At 42.8% G+C, this 21,257-nt stretch overlaps 1 protein-coding gene across 4 annotated transcripts in view; it reads right to left on the minus strand.

Annotated features, from left to right (window-relative positions):
* Nucleotides 1-3,318: 3,318 nt before the first annotated feature.
* The window catches only part of SFMBT2 (Scm like with four mbt domains 2), a 117,795-nt gene continuing 99,856 nt past the window's right edge, over nt 3,319-21,257 (minus strand). For all 4 annotated transcript variants that reach the window (XM_083840518.1, XM_083840516.1, XM_083840517.1 and 1 more), the window contains 5 exons: nt 17,543-17,718; nt 15,991-16,163; nt 13,917-14,165; nt 12,760-12,888; nt 3,319-10,772 (listed from right to left, as the gene is read on the minus strand). In XM_083840518.1, the coding sequence (XP_083696644.1) occupies nt 10,632-10,772; nt 12,760-12,888; nt 13,917-14,165; nt 15,991-16,163; nt 17,543-17,718 (868 nt within the window). In that variant the 3' untranslated portion in view covers nt 3,319-10,631. The remainder of the gene's footprint in view (nt 10,773-12,759; nt 12,889-13,916; nt 14,166-15,990; nt 16,164-17,542; nt 17,719-21,257) is intronic.

The following is a 21,257-nucleotide window of genomic DNA, read 5'->3' on the forward strand; positions in this document are numbered from 1 at the left end:
CACTTAGTTATGCCAATCAGCTGGAAGAATCCACAGAAATGGGGGGCTGCTGTGAGGGTAATGTCAGCAAGAGGATCAGAGTGAGGTCCTTCACCCTTTTCTCAGGGGAAGGAGAGTTGTACAACAGGGCAATCTGCACCTAAACAACGGGACTGTAACCTGCTATCTACAGTAGCCCCAATAAAAAGAAGCTCTCATCACTTTTACTTGTGAGCAAGAGCCATATATACATCTAGAGAGTGAAAAAAAAAAAGGAATCTAGGGAAATCAATGGTGCCTACACATCCATATACATGAGAAAGCTTCACCTTCTCATAGGAGTAAAGTTAGAAGAATCATTTGTGCCCTTATGTTTTGTGGTGAGTGGAGTCAGGGTCCCCGGTGTTGGATTTGGACCTGCTTGCTTTCTTCATTTCTCCTACTTCTCTCTTTTGCTATGTGCAGACCCCACTGTTACATGAGAAACTTACAGTGATTTCTAAGCAGAGTTTTTGGTTTTATCTATGTTAACAAAAAGTTTCTCTTAATTTACAAGCTCTGTTTGGTGTAGTACCAACAGCAACTGAAAGATTCCCGTTAAACCTTGGCTAAGTCGGGGGAGTGGTTGATATCTTCTCCTGGGAATAAGGGGCCATTTCCTTGGCAATCCTACTTAGGATTATCAAGATCTATCAGCTGTTTCAGAAGCTAACAGCTCTTTCTAACACCCTAGCTAATGGGGGCTGTCCACAGAATAAGTCTATATTGTTATGCCTGGCAGGAATGCACACTCGAGCATTCCCATCCGATGTCCTTGGCAGATATTGCAGTCCCTAAAGTGGCATGGGAGAGTGTCCAGTTGATTCAGAAGCATTTGAGACTAACAGCTGATCGAGTCCATCTACACTTCTCCATTGCCAACAGCTCTTGGCCGACCCAGCTTTAGGCATGGTTGGGCAAACCCTCCTATATGAACCTGCCTTTGCAGCTTCACCTCTGATCTGCTTCAGCCAGCATGGCCATGAGCAGCAGGCCATTGAATTGGCTGGAAGAAAGATGGGAGCTCTGCCTTACAATCCTTTATTTCAAGAGAAAAGCATGATGATGGCAGCAGTAGATACTATGGGAGAGTTGCCTAACTACCATTGCCTGTTGTAGCCTACACATCATATACTCTACATCCCCAGCTAAGGACTTACGATTGAAATTGTTATTGCAGTTGCTTACTTTAAATTTAATCAATCTTAACTGTGATTTTTCTACTTTTGCTTTTATTAATTGTTACATTAATCTCTAGTCTTATTAAACTTTGGAGATGCTGAAAAAGATGATGGCCATTCAATGGCAAGATCAGCACTGTAGTTGTGCCTGGGAATATTACACTTCATCATCCAAATGCCATCACTTTTGTGGTTTTCATTTTTTTTAATTATTATTTTTTTATGTTGTAGAAGCGCTGGGGAATCTCATGTTGCTGGAGGTCAGATTTTGACACCCATCCAGAGGTCAAGTTAAACAAATGCCAGATAGGAATAAGATATGTCTAATTGGTCTTGCCTTGTGAAGGGGAAGCAGTCAAGCTGACACCTCAAGGTGTCTTGCAGCACTATTTTCTCTACTTTTAAGATTTCATGACTTATTAGAAAAGACAGTGTAATTAGATTTTCAGCTGAGATGCAGTTATAAAATCAACTTATGGTAATTGAGTACAGACACTGTAGCAAGAGGTGTATCACTCTTAGGTAAATATCGTAGCAGTAGAAGGAGTGAGAATCATCATTAAATTTCACTAAAGCGTGTGAATCTTGAAATTAAAAATAATAACAATACTAACAACAGTAGCAGTAACAGCAACAATATGGTTAATAATAATAATAATTATTTGTGTTGAAAGCCTATCTAAAAATCATAGGGATGAAAAAGAATTATATTTTGTTGTTGTTGTTCTTTCTGTATAAAGAAAAGAAATACGGTGTTTCCTCAGAGACCTGAAAATCCAACTTAACTTTATTTTTCTAGGTATTTTTTAATGGGGGAGGTAACTACATGTGGGTGTTCATACTGCTGCTTAAATGAGTTCTTGATTGTGACTACAAATCAGGTGAAGTATCTACAAATCTTTCCCATATTAATCGTGCATGAAAAACTGCAACACTAAAAATGGAGGTCAGTCTTCAAAATCTTGGCCTGTGATGTGAGAAGCAAGGCTGGTAGATGTCTTTCCCCTGAGGAAACCACATATGACAATGGTATTTCATGTGTTGGAAATTAGTTTCAAGGAACTCAGTTGGAATTTATTGCCAGTGTTTTACTAAAATCACTTTGCCTAACATTTTTCAAAAATTAGCTTTTTGCAGAGCTCTGAGCATGTCTTCCCTAAGACAGGGCAGAAATTTAAAAACCAATGCCTGACCCTTGCATTACTTTTAAATGAGTATGTAATAAGCTGTAGGGAGATACATGGATTTATTTTCACCTCTGGAGTCTGAAGAATATCATAAAACATTCAAGACTTTGCTCTTTTAGTTTTATGTCATCGTCTGACTTAGCTCAGAATTATTTCCTTGGATAAATCCTTCCCATTCTCTACATACGGTCTAGCAAGTCATGTGTCAAAACACATCACTGTCCACTGGACTGATACTTTATTTTTAAGGCTATTTGGACAGGTCACTTCTCTATCTGCAGTGTTGTACTTCCCAAAACATGGGCTATGACTGCAGCATGATAATGAGTTACAGAGAAGGATTTTAATTTCAAGACTTTGTTGACATTGCAAAAATATCTTTTCTGTGATTTTACTTCTTTGTAAATCACCCTAAACCCACTTGCTTGCCCATGGTGGTATTTTTGCCTGAAAAAGCATGGCCAGTCTTGATGAACTAAGAGAAACAGCGGACTATGCAAAGAGCAATTCTGTTTCTTTCTTTTTGTTGTATCCACGAGAGATATCTGAATGGGACTGTCTGAGCAAGAACAAAATAAGGGTTATGCGAGCCCTTATTTGCTATTTCTCTAGACTCTGTGCTCACTTCCTCCCATGCACACAGCAATGTAAGATGGAAGCGTGTGATAAAAGACTTGCTTGCAAAGCATGCCACAATCACTGCAGCCCACCCTTTTGACCCAACAAATACCTCTTTTCCACCACTGCAGAATGGCTGTTCCTGTGTTTAATGACTGCTGTATGGCTTGGGAACTCGTGTTTACTGCATCTCTGCAGCAAAGCCAAGAGATGGCTTTCCCACCTTACCTCCTCACAGGAGAACCAAATATAACAAAGCACAACCCTTACTGTCCAGTCAAACAAAAAAACTACCACCCTGAAGAGAAATGTGGTTTATTGTTACTTTATTAACAACATAGCTTACAATTGCTTCAAGTAAAAAGGGGATTTCATTTTTGAATAAAAATTAAAATATAACTCTGAATATAGATTTTCACTTATTTACATGAAAACATATATACAGAATAGAATCTTACAGCAAACTAACAACATGCCCTTTGCCCTGTGAACTTGAAAAAGTAAAAACACCAGCATTGATTGATTTATATGTATATATATACACATACATATATACACGCATATATATACATATATATATACACACACATACATATATCTTTGTAACACACCGAAGGGATTATATACACAGTTTTGAATCAAATCTTCAGTACAAACTGGAATGCAAAACAATTCAAAGATTTCCAACGTGCATCACCACGAATGGACCATAACTGCTGGTTGTTGAGCTAATTTGTGTTATTCCATACCAGACAGGAGGGTCTGAGTGTTTGCCTTGTCTCACCCTGGCACATGAGAAGCCTTGACCCCTTTCAAAGTCTGCACTTGAGGTCTTTCACCTCGTTTGGACCATACCACAGCAGATGCTTGGTTGTACTTGATATCCCTGTCTGTGTACATGGAATTGTCAGGACACAATTCACCAGGGGAATGTTTTCTAGCAAGCAGGCCCCTGAAGGCGAAGGCTGCTGGAGTAACTGCACATGTTGGCACTTCCTGACCAGGTTTGGCTGAACGGGGACTGGGAAACATAGTGCACACAGCTATAAGCAGACATAATGACCATAATCTCTAGTGACACTAGAGCAGCAATAAGCAGGTTGGGTGACTTGGGAATGTTAATTTTTGTCCTGTCACATCGTAACACACAAGAGAGAGTTTTGCAGATCAACAACCTGAACTCAGGGCAGTAACACCTATTTCTAAGGGAGAGAGACCAAGTTTTAGCCCCTGACATTTCATTTGGAGGTCTGAAAGGTGCAAGAGGAGGTTCTTTAACCCCAAACCCAGGCAATGCCCAGGAGCTAGGTACAAGGAAGAAGGAACAATCTTTCCTACTGCTCCCTACCCAGCAAAGAGTCTAGAACCACCTGGGCCAAATCCCTGCCTCTCCACCAGCAAACCAAAATACAAACCTGCCAGCATACTAGCTGTGCATGTATTGTCAGCTTCTCTCCTTCCTCTCACCTGGCCCCTGCAAGGGCTCAAAGCATCTTTATTGTGAACAAGACAGAGAAGCCTTCAGGAATGATGCTGATGGACCATAACTGCCTCTCCCTCTCTGGAGAGGTCCTTCTCCATGTCCAAGATATCTCATGCCCAGAACTCTAACCCTCCTCTTCTTCCCTGAAACCCTCCCCACCATCCTTGGAAGGTATTGAGGCCAGGAATATTTGTGGGTAGGTTGCCACACAGAAATTGTCCTGCTGCATTAAGCAGGACACGCATCTCACTTGAACTAACTGCTTGTCCACAAATACTCCCCGACTCATGCTAGATATAAATGTATTCTGCTGGCATGTTGTGCGATGGGCCATTACAGAGGTGGGAGTCTTAAATCAGCAACATGAAAGCTTTTTCAGGGTAAGAATTCACATGAAAGACTAAAATAATAAAAAGGGCATGTGTACTTAAAACTATGACCCAGTATGTTTTTGTGCAGTTCATATATATTCATATTCTCTCAGCAAGAGAATTTCAGTGCATGGCACCAAATCATTGCAAAACCACTCTTCTCCTGCAGGACAGCTGACATTTAAAGGACTACTGGGCTGTAAAATTCTCATCTTTGATGACTGGCTCATATTCTAAATGCAGCCATTAAGATCATTTGCACTTGTTGCCGGAGTATCATACCAAATAATAAATGAGAACATTAAATGCTTCTGCTCCTTTCTTTGGAGTTCATGAGTACCTAAGGACATGAGCCTTCTCTCGTTAAGCCTGGCAGATTGCAGCTGAATATCCACCTGCTGGGAGAAGGAGGATTTTAAATTTTGTTTTAATTAACTCCACACTTTTTGACTTTTAGGTGAAAGAATTTCATGAAGACCTGGTCTCACAGCCCACATGTGTGAGGGTCCTTTAACTAATCTCGGTCACTTCTGGATCAAATCCTGAGTAACAGATTCCCTTAATCATAGGTCAGCTGATACGACAAAAAGTATTATCAAAGGAAAAAAAATTGCATGCAATCACATTTTTAAAGAGCTTTTACATATATGTACATATATATATACACTGTACAAAAGTTTTCCAAAACTCACATGACTGGGGAGAAGGGGATTTATTTGTTGAGTGTATCTGAATTAAAGAAACGTGTAGTCACACGAAAAAAAGAATATAAAATCCTAATGTTTAAGCTGTTGCTGATTACAGAAATTATTTCTTGAAAAAGGGAATCAGCTTTGTAATTCCAAGCAATGGAAAATACAGCATGACGTATCTTAGCACCAAAATGGAGCCCTTGAGACTATATTTATCCACGTGTAATAAAGCTGGTTTCAATGGTGTTCAGTTGCAGCATGTTCTTCTCTTTTGGCACTTGAATTTTGAAATTGGAGGAACTGTCTGAGCTGCATCAATTTTCCAGACACTCTGCACCAAAAAAGCAAAAAGCATTTGAAATACCTCAAGTGTCTAAAACATTGCAGTTACACGGCAGCTGCATCACAATCAATTTTACGCCCTGAAAAGACCAGAGCAGGCTTTTCAGGTGACCAGTCATTGATTATGGTGGCCCAATGGTTCTGGTTGGCCTTCAAAGAGCTGAGACAGCGTTTGCTCCATACAACGTCTGTGGACTGCAGAAGGCTGCGGGTTAAAGCCAAGGAATGGTGACGTTCCAGTTTAAGGCAAATTAGCTGCTTACCCAGAGTGAAATCTTAATGGGCTTTATGTATCCAACTTACTGAGAAACTCTGTAAATCCTATCCAACATTCAAATACCTCTGTCAGTGTAGATGAGGCCATCTCAGCTAGGACATGCATCTGCTAGATGCTTCGATAAGGACAAGGTGTGTAAGCACTTGTCCTGATCTTAGTGGTTACCACAGCATTTCTAGGAGGTTTTCTGCACCCTGCAGGATCAAACTCTCAAGAGCTAGTGCATATGATTAACATGGTGAAGCTGGAGACCCTGAAATACTTCTCAGAGCTGAGGCCGACAAGCCTCTGAGAGGTAGAAACAGCCAGGGTTCGGTCACCTTGGCGCAGAGGAGAGAACAGGAGTATGGATGGGAGCTGTGTTTTTAATTTGGAAAGGGAAGAAGAACCAAAGAGAACATTTTTCTTTGCGGTGGGAGAGGAACAGAAAGGAGGCAGGACAACCAGCTGGAAATCATGGGCATTTTCATTAAGTTACCCCTTTAATCCAATGTCAGAGACCAGCGTTTTGGGCCTGAAGACTAGGAGCTGGTTGAATTCTGCAAGGTAAGTGCTGATGGGGTTGGGAAGGGAGCAGGGACCTGCCCATGGACTTGTTCAACCTGATTCAGCTCAAGCTGAAAAGAAGCCAGATGGAGATGGACAGGTACCATGCAGCTCCACAATCCCTTACTTGCAATCCAGAGCACAAAACTCTAAAAATGTCCATCCTCAGTCCTATGTGTCTGAAAGGAGGCCAACAACGGGTGCCTGCACACCCTTCCTGTGGGAGAAAAGCAGTCTGTGTGAACGTCCTGAAGTTCAGCATCCAACAGCCCAAAAGCAACTGCAGGGTTGCTCCTCAGCCCTTGGTAGTGGTCTTGGATAATCATGAATTCAGCATTTTACAGTGGTGGCCTTTTTAAACTGCTAACACAATGAACTTCTGCTCTGAGTACCAAATTCAGAACAGGGTGGGAGAAGACATGGCTTCACCAATGTTACTGGTGTATCTATGAATTTGCACCAGCTCTGCATTTGACCCAGAACCCACGCAGGACCAAAAAAAAAAAACCTTCTAGTGGTTTATACTTCTACATAGCTTCTACACAGCAAGTAGAAGTGTTATTTTACCCTAAGAAGAATGGGTTTCAAACATCTTTTTTTGAAGTAAATTACTCCAAAGCCTTGCTAATTTTCAGGAATTGAAGTACAGGCAAGAGTAAGTAGTTCTCTCTGATCTCTTCAGAGATTAGAGTTTCAAGTGACAATCTGAGTATACTGCCCAATTAAAGTATGCCAAGCCCATTTACCCCTCTAGTTTAAGAAATTGTCTAAGAGGTTCAGCTCCAGCTTCTTTGGAAGGCAATCAGTGCAGCAGACAACAGTAGCCCAATCCTCTTTTTCTTTCCATCCTGTAGACTAAATAATAATAATAATAATAAACCATTCACCACCCATTTGATGCAAGGTAATTTTAGGCTAATTTCAGGTTATCATCTTCTCCAAAAGGATAGAGAGAGCTAAACGAGAGGACACTGGAGAACATTAAATTGAAAGACAAATGGTAAGGAGAGAGAAACCTGAGGAAATAAAAGAGCCAGTGCGAGCTAAAATTAAACTCTTTTTTTGTCTGTTTGTTTAATAGGTGAGTTTTAAATATGATTTGACTTCCCTGAACAATCAGTAAAGACTCCCATGTGGTGGGCTCAATGCTCCACCCATCCCCAGCTTGGCCAACACAAGGGCTGGTTGTTCTCAGAGTCTGTGGCTGTCTGCTCCCTGACCAAGCCTCCACGAGTAGTTAGCTGCCATAGGAATTAATATCTACAGTTACAGGGTTGATGGAGAAAGCACTGAACATTTTTTCAATGTATCCCAGCAATTATTACATGTCTCTGACAAATCCCAGTGGCCAGAAACTCCAAGGAACATCAGAGCAGAAAAGGATGCTCAGAAGAAGGTGGACGTGGTAAGCAAAGGATCAGTGCTAGGATGCTGCTTAGTGAACAGTCATTCTCCTTCCCTTCCTTGAAACGTCCTCGTACACTTGTTCTTCTGACAGCAGTCTTTTGGGAGCTATCCCCTGCTGGCAGAGGTTGCACCAGCTGTGGGAGGGAGCGGGCTGAAGCAAGGTGGAGCTGGGAGAAGCACACTGTTTGTTTGTTTGTTTTTTCCCAGCTCTGCTCTCTTTTTGCTGGGCAGAATCCCCTTCTTTTCAGAGATGAAATGGGGTGTGATGTTTTTAGGGGATCTTTAGAGGAATCTGAAGTAGTAGGATAGTTAGATGAATCCAAAGTAGTACGAAATCCAGTCTAAAGCCAAGTTTTTGAATGTCTGCAACAGTCCAGAATCCTATTCCTGGACTTCTGAGAAACAAAGGAAAACCATTTGGCACAGAGGTGACTACTTCTTTTCCTTTCATTTGGTTAAAACTTGAACAACAAGATCTTCAGTACAAGACAACAGCTGACAGCAGGTCCAGTCCACTTGATCTCCCATGTAAGATCATCTTCGGTGAAGTCCCAGGAGCTGGCAGGATCTGGCCCAGCCTGCAGTGGTTGCACCCATCACATTCCTCAGTGGCAAATCAGGAAATCCCTGAAAGACAGACTTGAAAGTCTCCAGTGATGCATGGCAAAAGAGTTAACACTTCTTGCCTAACACACGCTCCAGAGCAGATTTGGATGTAGTCCAGAATGTTTATTTCCGAGGCTTTCCACCTTTAATCCAAAGAATCTAAGATGATAATTGATGAAGGAGAAAGCAGCAGTGACAGCCTGGTGTTGACCAGGAGGTTTATCTGAGCACACTGTGGTTCGCAGGATTTTCTGATCCAAGTTTGTTGTCAACATATGGTAACTGCTGGAGGTGGGGGCTGTAAGCACTGATTTCAGATTTAGGGTTAGAAATGGCATTTCTTTTTGAAGAGGTCTTGGCGAAGTGGCTCTGGCATTACAGCAAGGTGGCTCTGGCATTACAGCATTGTAATATCACTGTGTTAAATTTCAAGGGTGAGTAAACTGAGGCCAGGGAACTATGGTCTGTTTGTGATTTGTGAATAAAAGTCTGCTGAAATCAGTGGTTTCCTACGAAATCAGGCTAAAACTCAGGACAAACCATACAATTCGCCTTCTGATGGATGGATTCAATTCTATTGCACCTTAAAGTCAGATCAAAATTCAGACTTGGTCTGAAGAATTAGTTTGGTTCTTGCTTTGGTGAGAATTTTATGCCAATGTGATGTCACTGACCTCTTCTGAGTTACAGAAAAATCAGGCTCAACATGTGGGACTCAGAGGGTCATATATCCCTGTAAAGTAAATGGCAAATACTTATCCTATATATATACAACTAAGGCAAACCCTCTCTGGTGCTCAACCTACTTGGCACAAAGCAAGCCCCCAGTTTCACTAGCCAGGGTGCCGTCGGGACAATTTGGAGGCTGTCTGGAGACTGGTGACAGAGGGTGCAATGGTCTGGATCCTCAGCTGGTGTTTTACCTGAAAACACTGCAGCCTGAAAACATTGATGATTTTTATTCCCACCTATCAACTAGATTCATGAAGGTGCAAGTGAAATCAGCACTTTCTCAACAGTCTCACCAATAAATCTGAACACCTTTTTTTTTTTTTTTTTTTTTTAATGCCATGGACTCCAAAACCAGGCCTTTGAAGTGACTTGAATTTAACTGGATGGGCTTGACTATGAAGGATATCATGCATGGTCCTTTACAAGAATGCAATACTGTACAGATCCCATCACTGAGACATTCAGCTTCTTGTACACAGCCAGCGTGGCTCAGAAAGCATTACTGTGCCTTAGGTCTTGGTGCAGCCCTGTCAATTCACTGCAGCTTTGTCTGATGCCATACAGAGACCGTGGGTTGAGTCCTCCTTTATAAATCACTCCGGTACAACAAGTAGCGTACGACTGGTATAACACTTCATCCTTTCGTATGACTGGAGAGGGGGTCAAAAAAAGCCCACTGATCACTAAGATCAATTTGAAGTAAAGCCCAGGTCATGTTACAGATGTTCACTTCCATTTCAATATGAAAGAAGTGTGTCAGAGTTGGCTAAAAGGATTGTTCACGTCCAGAAATTGACCTACACAAACCATCATCAGCCGAAAATGTCCAACCATTCTCCTTGGGAATGTGTCTGCCATCCGTAGCTTTGCTTTAAAGAATGACAAACCGTCTGATCAAAGCTGGCCTGGCACCACAGCGTAATGGGTTGGCGAGGCTCACGAGGAGAGATGCCAGCAATCTTTCAGTGTGCTTTACTACAAGTACTGAAAAATTAGTTCAATTTGTTGCTAGTTTTTCGTTGTGTTATTTTTTCCCCCATAGATTAATTCCCAGAGCTTCCAATTCCGTGTGTTTTTGGAAAAGAGGGAGGGGATGAAAAACTTGAACAAGTCACAATGTTAAAAAAGAGAGGGAACAAGAAGGGGAATAGAAGGAAATGGAGAAGTGCAGTCAGTTGGCATATTGTGCATAGAAAGCAACTTTTACTCGCTCAATCTGGTGACACAGTTTGATGGCTGGACCAAGCTTCAGCTCCATGCATTCTTGCACCGTGGGCAGTGTCAGCAACAGGAGGGCTTGGCCATCAATGTCCTGGGGAGGAAAAACACAGTGATAACGGTTTTGTTTATGGATTCTTGAAGGCAGAAAGCAGAACCAGATATGGAGAAGCAAGAAGAGAAGTTTACCCCAAAAATTAAAGACAGTTTTGTCCTCTGCCCTTTTCTCCCACTTTGATGCAACCCATCTCCTTTTTCTGAGGTACCTGATGTTTTGTTTGGAAGTTGTGTATTCATAGGTTCTCACCTCACCCACCATTTGGGAAAAGCCTCCCAGCTGTGAAAATGCTGGATCACCTTCTAAAGAGGGGACCAGAAAGATCAGATAAGTCCCATTCTATGGCTGAGGAACTGAGGCAAGGAGAAGGCTGCAGAGCACACACCAGGAAACACAGCAGGGAGCTGAAAGGACAAACTGAAGTCAGTCCCAGTGCCAAGCCAGACCCTTCTTTCCTCTCTTTTGGCACATGATTTGCTTAACACAGGTTTACGTCTGCCTCAGTCCATGCTGTGTCCCCTGGTCCACCCAAGATCTGCCTTGTTCTGCATCAGCTGCTGAACAACCAAGAAGAGGGGGCTTGGAGCTCCACGAGCTCTTGCAATCTCTGATATCACAAAATCACGGCGTGGTGAAGGGTCCTCCAGAGGTCACCTCCTTCCCTCAGACATATTTATGCTCCAAACTCTCTGAACTAGCACCCCAGACAAAAGACATTTTATGAGGGATTTCTGTTGGCTTTATGATCCTCCTTTTAATTACATGCTCAAGTCCTCTTTACTCTTTAATGGACTGAGAAGCAGACCAGTGGGCTACAAAACTGCTTTTTACCCCCTCGGGAGGATCAGAATGTAAGTGCAGAAAAAGCACAGTAACTCCCAGGCAACATAAACTCCCCAGGACAGCCCTGATTAGGTAGTGTTAAACACAAGGAGGATTTGGACACCTTAAACACTGCTTTGATCAGGACTGTCCCGTTGTTCAGGTTCTTCCTATGCTGAAGCTTGATGCTATGGCTTGATGGTACGGCAAATAAAAAGGAAACGCTCCAGTCATCTGTGTTTGATTAAAGTTCCTATAAAATTCTCTTGCACAGGAGGGACAGGGTTAGCTTTCAAGCCCTGGAGTTATTCCAGGCTGATTAACAAATGGTTGGAGCATGCTGCAGTGCAGCGACTACAGCATCGTGCTACAAGAGTGTTTCAGCCTTGCTCCACACTCACACTTTAGTTTCCCCCAGTCAAAGCTGCTGTACCCTGGTACACAGCTACTCATGATGAAAAATCAGAGATAGTTCAACATGCAGTGGGCCATGCCACTGAGTGCCATCAGCTATGGATTAATTAACCACACTGCTTCTTTCTAACTACGATTTCCTAGAGCTGCCCTTTACTTTCAGCAGTGGCTGTTACTCATTAGCCAAGGAATGGCTGTTTCTATATAAATTTTACACGTTCACACTAACTTGAGATGAAGGGCATTAGCTTCTACTCCTGTAAACTTACCTCCGTAATGGGAGATGTTTGGCATCTCCTGGAATTAGGTCACCCAAGGGCCTGCCTGACTGCCAGATCTTCAAAAAGACGTAGATGGGAAGTTGGTGCCTACATACTTGGAGCACCTAGGTGTTGGTGCCAAAATTCATGCAGCCAATTTTGTGCTTGATTGGCAGTTTTCTGCTTTCCAGGCCGATATTTTAAAATGGGTGCAACCATGTGGCCAAGAGAAACAGATGTATATGTACCATATAACCACTATCTGTCGATATTCTAAGGTGCTGTGCTACACTGTGGGCCTTGGCATGGACCATAGAACCACAAATAAGAAAGGACCAAACTTTCTGATTTTGCCAAGGACTCAGGTTGGAGGATTTCTTTTCTCTCTGAGTATCTGATAAGGCTCTGACTTGAATTTCCAAGGGTACCCATGCCTCATCAGACTCTTTTTTCTTTTTTCTTTTTTTTTTTTTTAATGTGAATAAACACCACGGACACAAAGAGAAGAGTTACATGAAGACCTCTACCTGCTCCTGAAATATTTTGGCAAGGGGTGCACAGTCAGTCAGTTTAATAAACCTCACGACATCCGTCACAGTCCACTCCAGCGGATTACTGTCCAAGACAAGCTTCTCTTCCTCTTCATGCTTAATTTCCTAAGTAAAAACAAAAGCTCTCATAAAGAAAACTACCTGGTGTGGAAAACCCTGCCGCTGCTGAGTGGAGATGCCCTCTTCAGATGAGAAAGGCTTGGCACTGAAGGTCAATTTATAGAATCATAGAATCACAGAATCATTAAGGTTGGAAAAGACCTCCAAGATCATGTGGTCCAACCATCACCATGCCACCAATATCACCCACTAAACCATGTCCCTAAGCACCACATCCAACCTTTCCTTGAACACCCCCAGGGACGGTGACTCCACCACCTCCCTGGGCAACCCGTCCCAATGCCTGACTGCTCTTTCTGAGAAGAAATGTCTCCTCATTTCCAACCTGAACCTCCCCTGGCACAACTTGAGGCCAGTCCCTCTCGTCCTATCACTAGTTACCTGTGAGAAGAGGCTGACCCCCAGCTCTCCACAGCTTCCTTTCAGGTAGTTGTAGAGAGCAATGAGGTCTCCCCTGAGCCTCCTCTTCTCCAGATCAAACAACCCCAGCTCCCTCAGCCGCTCCTCACAGGATTTTTGCTCCAGAGCCCTCACCAGCTTCGTAGCCCTGCTCTGGACACACTCCAGGGCCTCGATGTCCTTCGTGTAGTGAAGGGCCCAGAACTGAACACAGCACTCGAGGTGTGGCCTCACCAGAGCAGAGTACAGAGGGACGATCACCTCCCTGGTCCTCCTGGCTACCCTGTTCCTGATACAAACCAGGATGCTGTTGGCCTTCTTGGCCACCTGCTGGCTCATGTTCAGGCAAGCATCAATCAGCACCCCCAGATCCTTTTCCTCTACACAGCTTTCCAGCCACTCTCCCCCAAGCCTGTAGCGTTGCATGGGGTTGTTGTGGCCAAAGTGCAGGACCCAGCACTTAGCCATGTTGAACCTCATCCCATTGGCCTCTGCCCATCAATCCAGGGCCTTCCTACCCTCCGGAAGATCAACACTTCCCCCCAACTTGGTGTCATCTGCAAAAAGCATTAGGGAAAACACGCCGTTAATTGGGAGCTTGCAGGCACACTCACTTCCTTGACTTGCGAGCACTTCTCTGCCTCACCGAAGGAGAGGGGCTGGGGTTTGCGGCTCCGCCGGGCCCTCTCCGTGGGAGGAGGCCTGTCCGACTCGGTGCTGCTCCGCAAGGTGACCGCTCGCCGGGGCCTGGTGGAGGGCACCTCAGCGGAGGAGGTATCGGTCTGGTCATCGCGGATCTCAGAGCTCGTTTCCTCACTCCCTGTCTCGTCCTCCATCACATCTGGCTCATCATCTTCGCTCTCCTGCAAAAGGACCATCAGAGAAATGGCAGCCAGCCACGGAGATGAATACAGCAGCAGCTCAAAAGGCACCGGGTCAAACTGCACACCCATGTCCGTGGCGGTCTGGGGTAACATTTATTTTAACCAAATTATCTCATTTTTGTTACAGTGCTATGTAGATTAACCATCAATTTAGATTTGTTACAAAATGTAAAAAATACCTCAATTTAGATATGTTACAAGATGTAAAAAATACCCAGTGAACAAGTTCTTTTTATTTGTTTCTAACAAAAGGGCAATGGTAATAAGTCATCTGGCATGAAATGTTCCTCTGTTGTGCTGGCATCTCAAACCCTGTGGCACTGTGGATGTGCACGAGAAGGGAAAATAAAAAATATTTGAAGCAAAAAAAAACAAAACACAGGTTGCTTGAGATGAAGTAAAATCAGAAATAGGCTTGATTTTAAACTTTCACCTTGCTTCTAACTGTCACGGGTGTCACTGGAATTGAAGGAAACATCACCTTTTAAAAACATCTGGATGTACCAATGCATGGAAGGCATTGCTTAGCTGGCATTTCCATAAAATCTGGTAGAAAGGACTTCACTCAGATTTCTCTGCTTTCGGCCCAGAACCTAACTATTAACAATGCAGTGCAAATTTCCAGGTAAATGTGACTAGCAGATCCCAGAAGATTCCTGGGATCTTTGTCACACAGAGCTTGCAGACATACTCCAACTGATGGAAAGTGTGTATTTTGAATTTTATGTATACCTACATTGCCCAAATCGCTTTGACAGTCTAGCTCTGATCATGCATCCAAGGCACATGCACAGGTCTTAAGTGAAAGAGAAAATTTAGACCAAATTAGTTATATTGGTTGAAAGGCCAAAAAACTTGGGTAATGGTTGATTTCAGCTTAAAATGGGTTTATTTCAATCTAAATTCCTTTGAAGCAGTATAATTTAAGGAAATGAGGCTGAACCACACCTAAATGAGGACTAAGTCATGAAGATGCAAGCAATCAAGTGATAGTGGATAAGAAATTGCCCCCCTCCAGCTGAAGTAGAGGGAATTTAACCGAATGAGGTTTTTTTTGGGGTTGCATGAAGCAGCAGCAATTGATAGCACTCAGCTGAAGAAAGGAAAGGACACAAGAGCTTTATCATTACTGTCATAGGAAAACCACCTAGGAAGGGTCCACAAAAAAGCGATTTCATCAAGCTGGCTCCAGCTTTCAGCTGGACATGAATCATTGCTGTTGGGATCCTGTCATATCACATTGCGTCCTGAAAAGACTGAGGCCTCAGATACCACACGTTTGGGACACAAACCATTTACTTGACTTCTAAGGCTTCCAGAACTTCTATTGTTAGCTTGAATGAATGGTTAATGAAGAATTAAAAGCCCTCGAAACCATACTGGCCCAATAGTTACTATTTATTAGAATATTTAGAGATCTCAGACATGGGTCACAGACCTCCTCCAGTCTTCTGGATGCTGCAAAAAGCATCTAGCAGGTTCATCTGTTTGCCTACAGGGTTATAAGAAAGTGAAAGAAAACAAAGATACCGTATCAGACAGCACATTAGCTAGTGAGCATTGCAAAGGTGGAAACAAAAACTGTATCTGCTAATTCCAGAACGGGCAAGGGCAGAAATCTTCAAAGTGTCCCAGTACAACCAGTCCAATCTTAGAAGCACAGAGTGGTAAGGAGGGATTCAAAATAGGAGACAGAAGAGGGGGGAGGTTGTTGATAAGTCCCTCAAAAATGAGATGCAGATGTGTTGGGGAGGGAGGGAAGCAATGAGGGAAATTTGCTGATTTATCCCAGTGCAATGCGTACCTCTCCAGAGCCTGCAGCATTAACATCAACAGCTGATGACCTCCTTTTCTTCTGCACGAAGATGGATTTCCGCCTTTTTCTGCGTCTGGCTGGCTTGACATGACCACTTTTCATGTTGTTATTTTCCCCAATTGGTGGCTTAATGATTTTTTTCCTCTTCCCATAATAATAAGCTGGAGAAATGAAAGTAAAATTCTAATTGAAAACTTTAAACCACGAAAAGATGGGAACTTCAGCTCGCTTTTTGCTACTGATTCAGTGTTACACTCTAGGTGCACTTTTACGAGGAGCTTTAAAATGCCTTGATTTGGAAAAAAAAATCCAGTGTAAACATAAGACGTCATTGTGGACTAGCACAAAATGTTACAGCTCTTATGTATACACTTTTATTGGTGATGAGTTCAGAATTTAACCCCACACTGTGTACTTAGAGAAAGTTTCCACTAAGCTAAGCAGCAATTTTAAGTGATAAGCCAACATGTTTCATACTTGATCTAATGCCCTTCTGCATGAGTTAACAGCCTTAGACACATTTTCAGTTGCTAATAGTTTCAGTAGAGGGTAGAGAGGGCTATCTATCCTGAATTATGTATGTTGGTCCAATGCACAAAGGAATGTGTTTTGTTTCTGTTTTCTAACTTTGAGTATTTCTTGGCCCAAACTGAAATTAAGCATGTGAAAGTCTCCTGGCTTTACATTAGGGGCTTTGTTCAATCTGCTTTTTGACATGTTCTACATCATCCTCTGGGACTGACAAGCAGGGTGTCCTGGGACATCTAAAATGCTACTTGGCACCCATGTCAAAGTTTGGAACTGCACCAAGCTTTTCATAAAATCAGTTTAGGGCACCATTCATCTGGCCAAATACAAACACCAGCTCTAGGATAAGAAAATCACAGCTGTAGATCCCCCAGCTGTACCCCTCCAGCTCTCCATTCACTACCAATGGGAGCTAGGAGTCTATCAGGTGTACTTAATAACAGTAACACCGACAACAAAAAGTGCTGAATACACACTTAACTTCAGCCTTCCTGAATAGGCAGGAACAAGTTCAAATGTTAAACACCTTGAACAGAGAAGGTCAATGCTACCAAACTCCTTCCAGCACCTCAGCACTGCGATACTGGCCCATGCTGGTGATTGTGCTGGAAACTCTTTGTTAAGCAGGAGGACACGATTCACCTAAGCTAATGAAGGTGTCTCAGATGCAGAGGTTTAAATCTCAGCTGGCCACTGCAGGCTCCTTTTATGTGCTCCTTAAATTAACTTTGCATACAAAGAAAAGTCAATACTTCCAAAGAGCAGTGAGTTTCCAAGAGATATATTAGGATGGAGTGAGATGGACTGTTTTCTGGCAATGCCTGTTTCTCCGTACAGAATACTAAGGGAGCCCATAGTGACCCAGCCAGGATTAAATAACTACTCAACCTACATGAGATGAATCCTACTCAATATTAATGTATTACCCCACTCATGTTCTCCATAACTAGCTCACACAGTATCCCACTGCTCTGATACCTGGCTAGCAACAAGTCCTGCAGCCAATACTCACTGTACTTGGTTTTAGTATGAATGGAGCAGTTCTCCGGGCAGACTTCAGCCACCAGAACAGGGCTGAACAAATTGGGGCAGCACTCCAACTTTGCACAGACTCTTCTGCAGAAATCCGCCACCTGATCCGACGTTCGCACAATTTTAACAGTCGCTCTGTACGTCTTCCCTCTGTATCTAGAAAAGAGTTCAAGACGACCCTGTGTTACCAATCAAGCTTTGATGCTACAGACCAGATGCTGCCCTCTCTTAGGGAGACACAGTCCTTAATGGGTTTTGGGAGCATGTGTCTCCTGGGAGGGCCGGAATAGGTCTGCTTGGTTAAGTGACTCCATTTCAGGCAGACTTGAAGGAAAGGTTGGGTGAAATGATCCTGGAAGCTGAGCTGCACCATGGTTTGGTTTGGGGAGGCATACAAGTGCAAACTGGATATACCTAGAGATACAGCAAAAGTCAGAATAAGCTTCCAACAGACTTGGTGCAGACATTATGCCAGATAGTACACTAATACTATGAGCTGACACAAAGTTTTGGGGAGAAGGGTGTAGTCTCTTCTTATATATTGACCTGTGATGAGAAGCTTATACGACTTGCAGAACTTTCTGGTTACCATCCTGTACTGGTGATGGGCTGTGAAACCCTCACTACACCTTTGGTCTCCTCCACTGCCATCTTTCTTGAGGCAGCTCCCACATCATGTGCCAGCTCACAACATGCCCACAGTTTGACCATGCAAGCTAAGGTCACTTGCATTGTAGAAGTATTTGGGTGAACCTCGATTGTCTGCCATATGGAGACTAGATGACTTCACTGCTATGAGATCTGGGCAGTCCAAAGCCCGAGGAACTCATTGGGAGTCTCTGGAGTGGTTTAACAGGGTTCCAGGAACAGGCCCTAAAAACAGCGATTCCTACAGGGAATGCTTAGAGCAGAAATCCGCAATGAAAGCTTTGTCTTAAATTTGTTAACCATGTGCTACTAAAACATTTATTTCAGTGTTTTATATGAAGTGTTTCTGAGCGATAAGTGAAAGAAAGATACGGTTACATCCGTGCTGTAATACATTGTAGATGTGAACTCTGAAAAACCAATTATCCCCATAATTTATTAAACAGCAGCACCAAGCTATTGTAAACAGTGAGATAAGGTTTTTAAAACATCTCTTACGCATCCTGAGGAATGCAACACAAGAGACTATCATGCAGGCGCCCAGTGCTAAGGCATTATAAATGTGCTTTAGAGGAGAGAAAAGTGACACACAAAAGAAAGGGAGGGAGACAGTGAAAGAGAGAGATTACTGGATTGGAAGCAAAGACGAAGATAGAGTCATCAGGAAAAATGAGACAAAGCATTTGTGAGTACCTTACAACCCACAGGTCACTAGCAGGGAGGCAGCTCCTGATAGTCAGATATGGAAGAGGAAGAGAAACAAAGGAGACGTGGCTGGAGAGTTAAAATACACAGCATGCACCTGGACTCAATTCCCTCCCTCTGAAGATTTTACTGAATTGCACAAAACAACCGAGAAACCAACTCTTGCTGCTCTACCACCCAAAAGCTCTTTCTGGAAACACTGAGATATGGGAGGAGGGTTCAATCTCATGGTATGTGAAGTGTTGTAGAGAGGGTACCCAAATGAAACTCAGGTCTGAGAATAGCCCAATCCAACCATTCTCATGTCACAAAAGACTTGATTCAAACTGTCACCTCAACCCAAAGCTCTTCCAGAACCTATAGGAGCATCTCTGCAAGGTACCAGAGGCTCTGACACCCTGTTTGGTGCCCCAAAATGACCCGGGTTATGGAGACAGTCCTGGAGCCATTCACTCTCCTTATTTAATTAGCCAACCCTTTGTGCACCCTGACAGACCTTGGCAGACATATGATATAAACTGGAAAAAGTGCTTCTTCCAGACAGAGAGCACTGTTATCCCAGCTCCCCTATGAAATAGCTGTGCAGGCTGGTTGGCTAAAAGGGGTTTGGCAAAACTTAATATGAAAAGAACAAATTCTACAGGCATTAAAATATATCTACTTATAAATGTTTTATATTTCTTTTCAATGTGTTTGAAAAGACTCCTGCCCTTATTACTTCTCCAGAAGCCATTAAGTTTAATGATGGCCTAGATCGTTAGGTCAGTAAATCTGTGACAGGCTGCAGAATTTCATTGTGCTACCTTCACCTGAACCCCAACAACTTTGCTTGGACTAAAGCACCACTTCTAGAAAAGCACCAGCCTCCCCTTTAAGGTCTTCATGCTGGAAGAAACCTGGCAGCAGGAGAACCTGTATCTATAAATCTATGACTCATTTTATTTATGGATATGTATGGATTTAACTTACATTTATTTGTCCTTGTTCTGACTTTCACCACGAGAATGAAAAGACTGCATCTGGTTTTGTTTCCCTGCAAAAGCACTGTAATCAAATTGCCTCTTGATCTTCTTTCTTACAAGCTAAGAAAACTGCCTGATGGGTATTATTCAAGGATGGCTGACTTCTAACTGCGTACTTCCTATTGTGTTTGGCTACCCAGAAACGACCCATTGTACATCGTAAAGTGCCTGGTGAAAGAAAAAGATGAAACTAGGAAAACGAACAACTGACTGATTTCACAGTTTGGTCTGAATGCAACACACATAGCAATTAACAGACTGCATGGCAAAATGTAGATCAACACGACTGCACCAATCAGTCTCAACAACCCAACGTGTTAATACTGGCCGCAGTATTATTTTTTACATGATTTTGGCCTTGGCAGCACCTCCTTCAACTATAAACCAGGTTCTACTAATATTTTCCATATTTCTCACACTACAGATTTCTAACACAAACACCACCAAATGTAATTTGAGCTTGTCTAGGACAGCCATGCGAAAGAACTCCTTTGGGTATAATCAGAAAAACCTTTTCCATTAGCATCATTCAAAAAAATACCTACTACTGATATTCCTATTGATGCTTTCATACAAGGACTCCTATCAACTTAACTACTTTTAAGCGGTAAGTAACCTGCATGCACAGCATGGCAGCACTGTAGACAGAAAACAGCTGTGTCAAGCTTAATATTTTTAGTTTGCTTGGAAATCACTGTTATTTTAAAAATGATTTTTCAGCTCGAGCTGAAGAAATTTTACTTTACTCTCCTTTTCTTTCTGCCCTCAGATCCCAAAATTTGGAGAAACCCCTCTGGCTGAAACCATTTCCAGGAAAAATATACTCAGGATCTTTGCTGATTCATGAGCAACAATATTGAGCTAATAGCACTTTGCTGGCAGTATCATACTTATTCTTCTTTTGGAACCAGACATTCATGAGAATAAAATGTCTTCTAGGAGCTCCAGCTGGGGTCCATTGTGCAATGATGTGAAAAGGCTCGTGATGAAGATACATCAAACAGCAAGAGCTTTGAGATTACCCTCATTTTCAAAGGTTTCATCACAAGGATATAGCTAGCAGTTCTGACAACCTTTGAGACTATTTTGAAAAACTCAGTGTCTAAAAGCCTCCATCTCCTTTCAGAGGATCAAAAATTCCTATCTGTTCTTTTGCAAGAAATTTCCAATTTCTTTTCCACGTTCAAAGTCCATCAAACACACGAAATCTCCTGCAAACACCAGCCACCAACAGCAGACAGCCAAAGTCTCTCTGCATTGGCTCTACCAGAAGCAATTTACCAGTCCAGCAGCACAAACTGTCTAACATCCACTTCATCG

Source organism: Anser anser, assembly GCF_964211835.1.
Source record: "Anser anser genome assembly, chromosome: 1".
In the NCBI taxonomy this organism is placed as follows: domain Eukaryota; kingdom Metazoa; phylum Chordata; class Aves; order Anseriformes; family Anatidae; genus Anser; species Anser anser.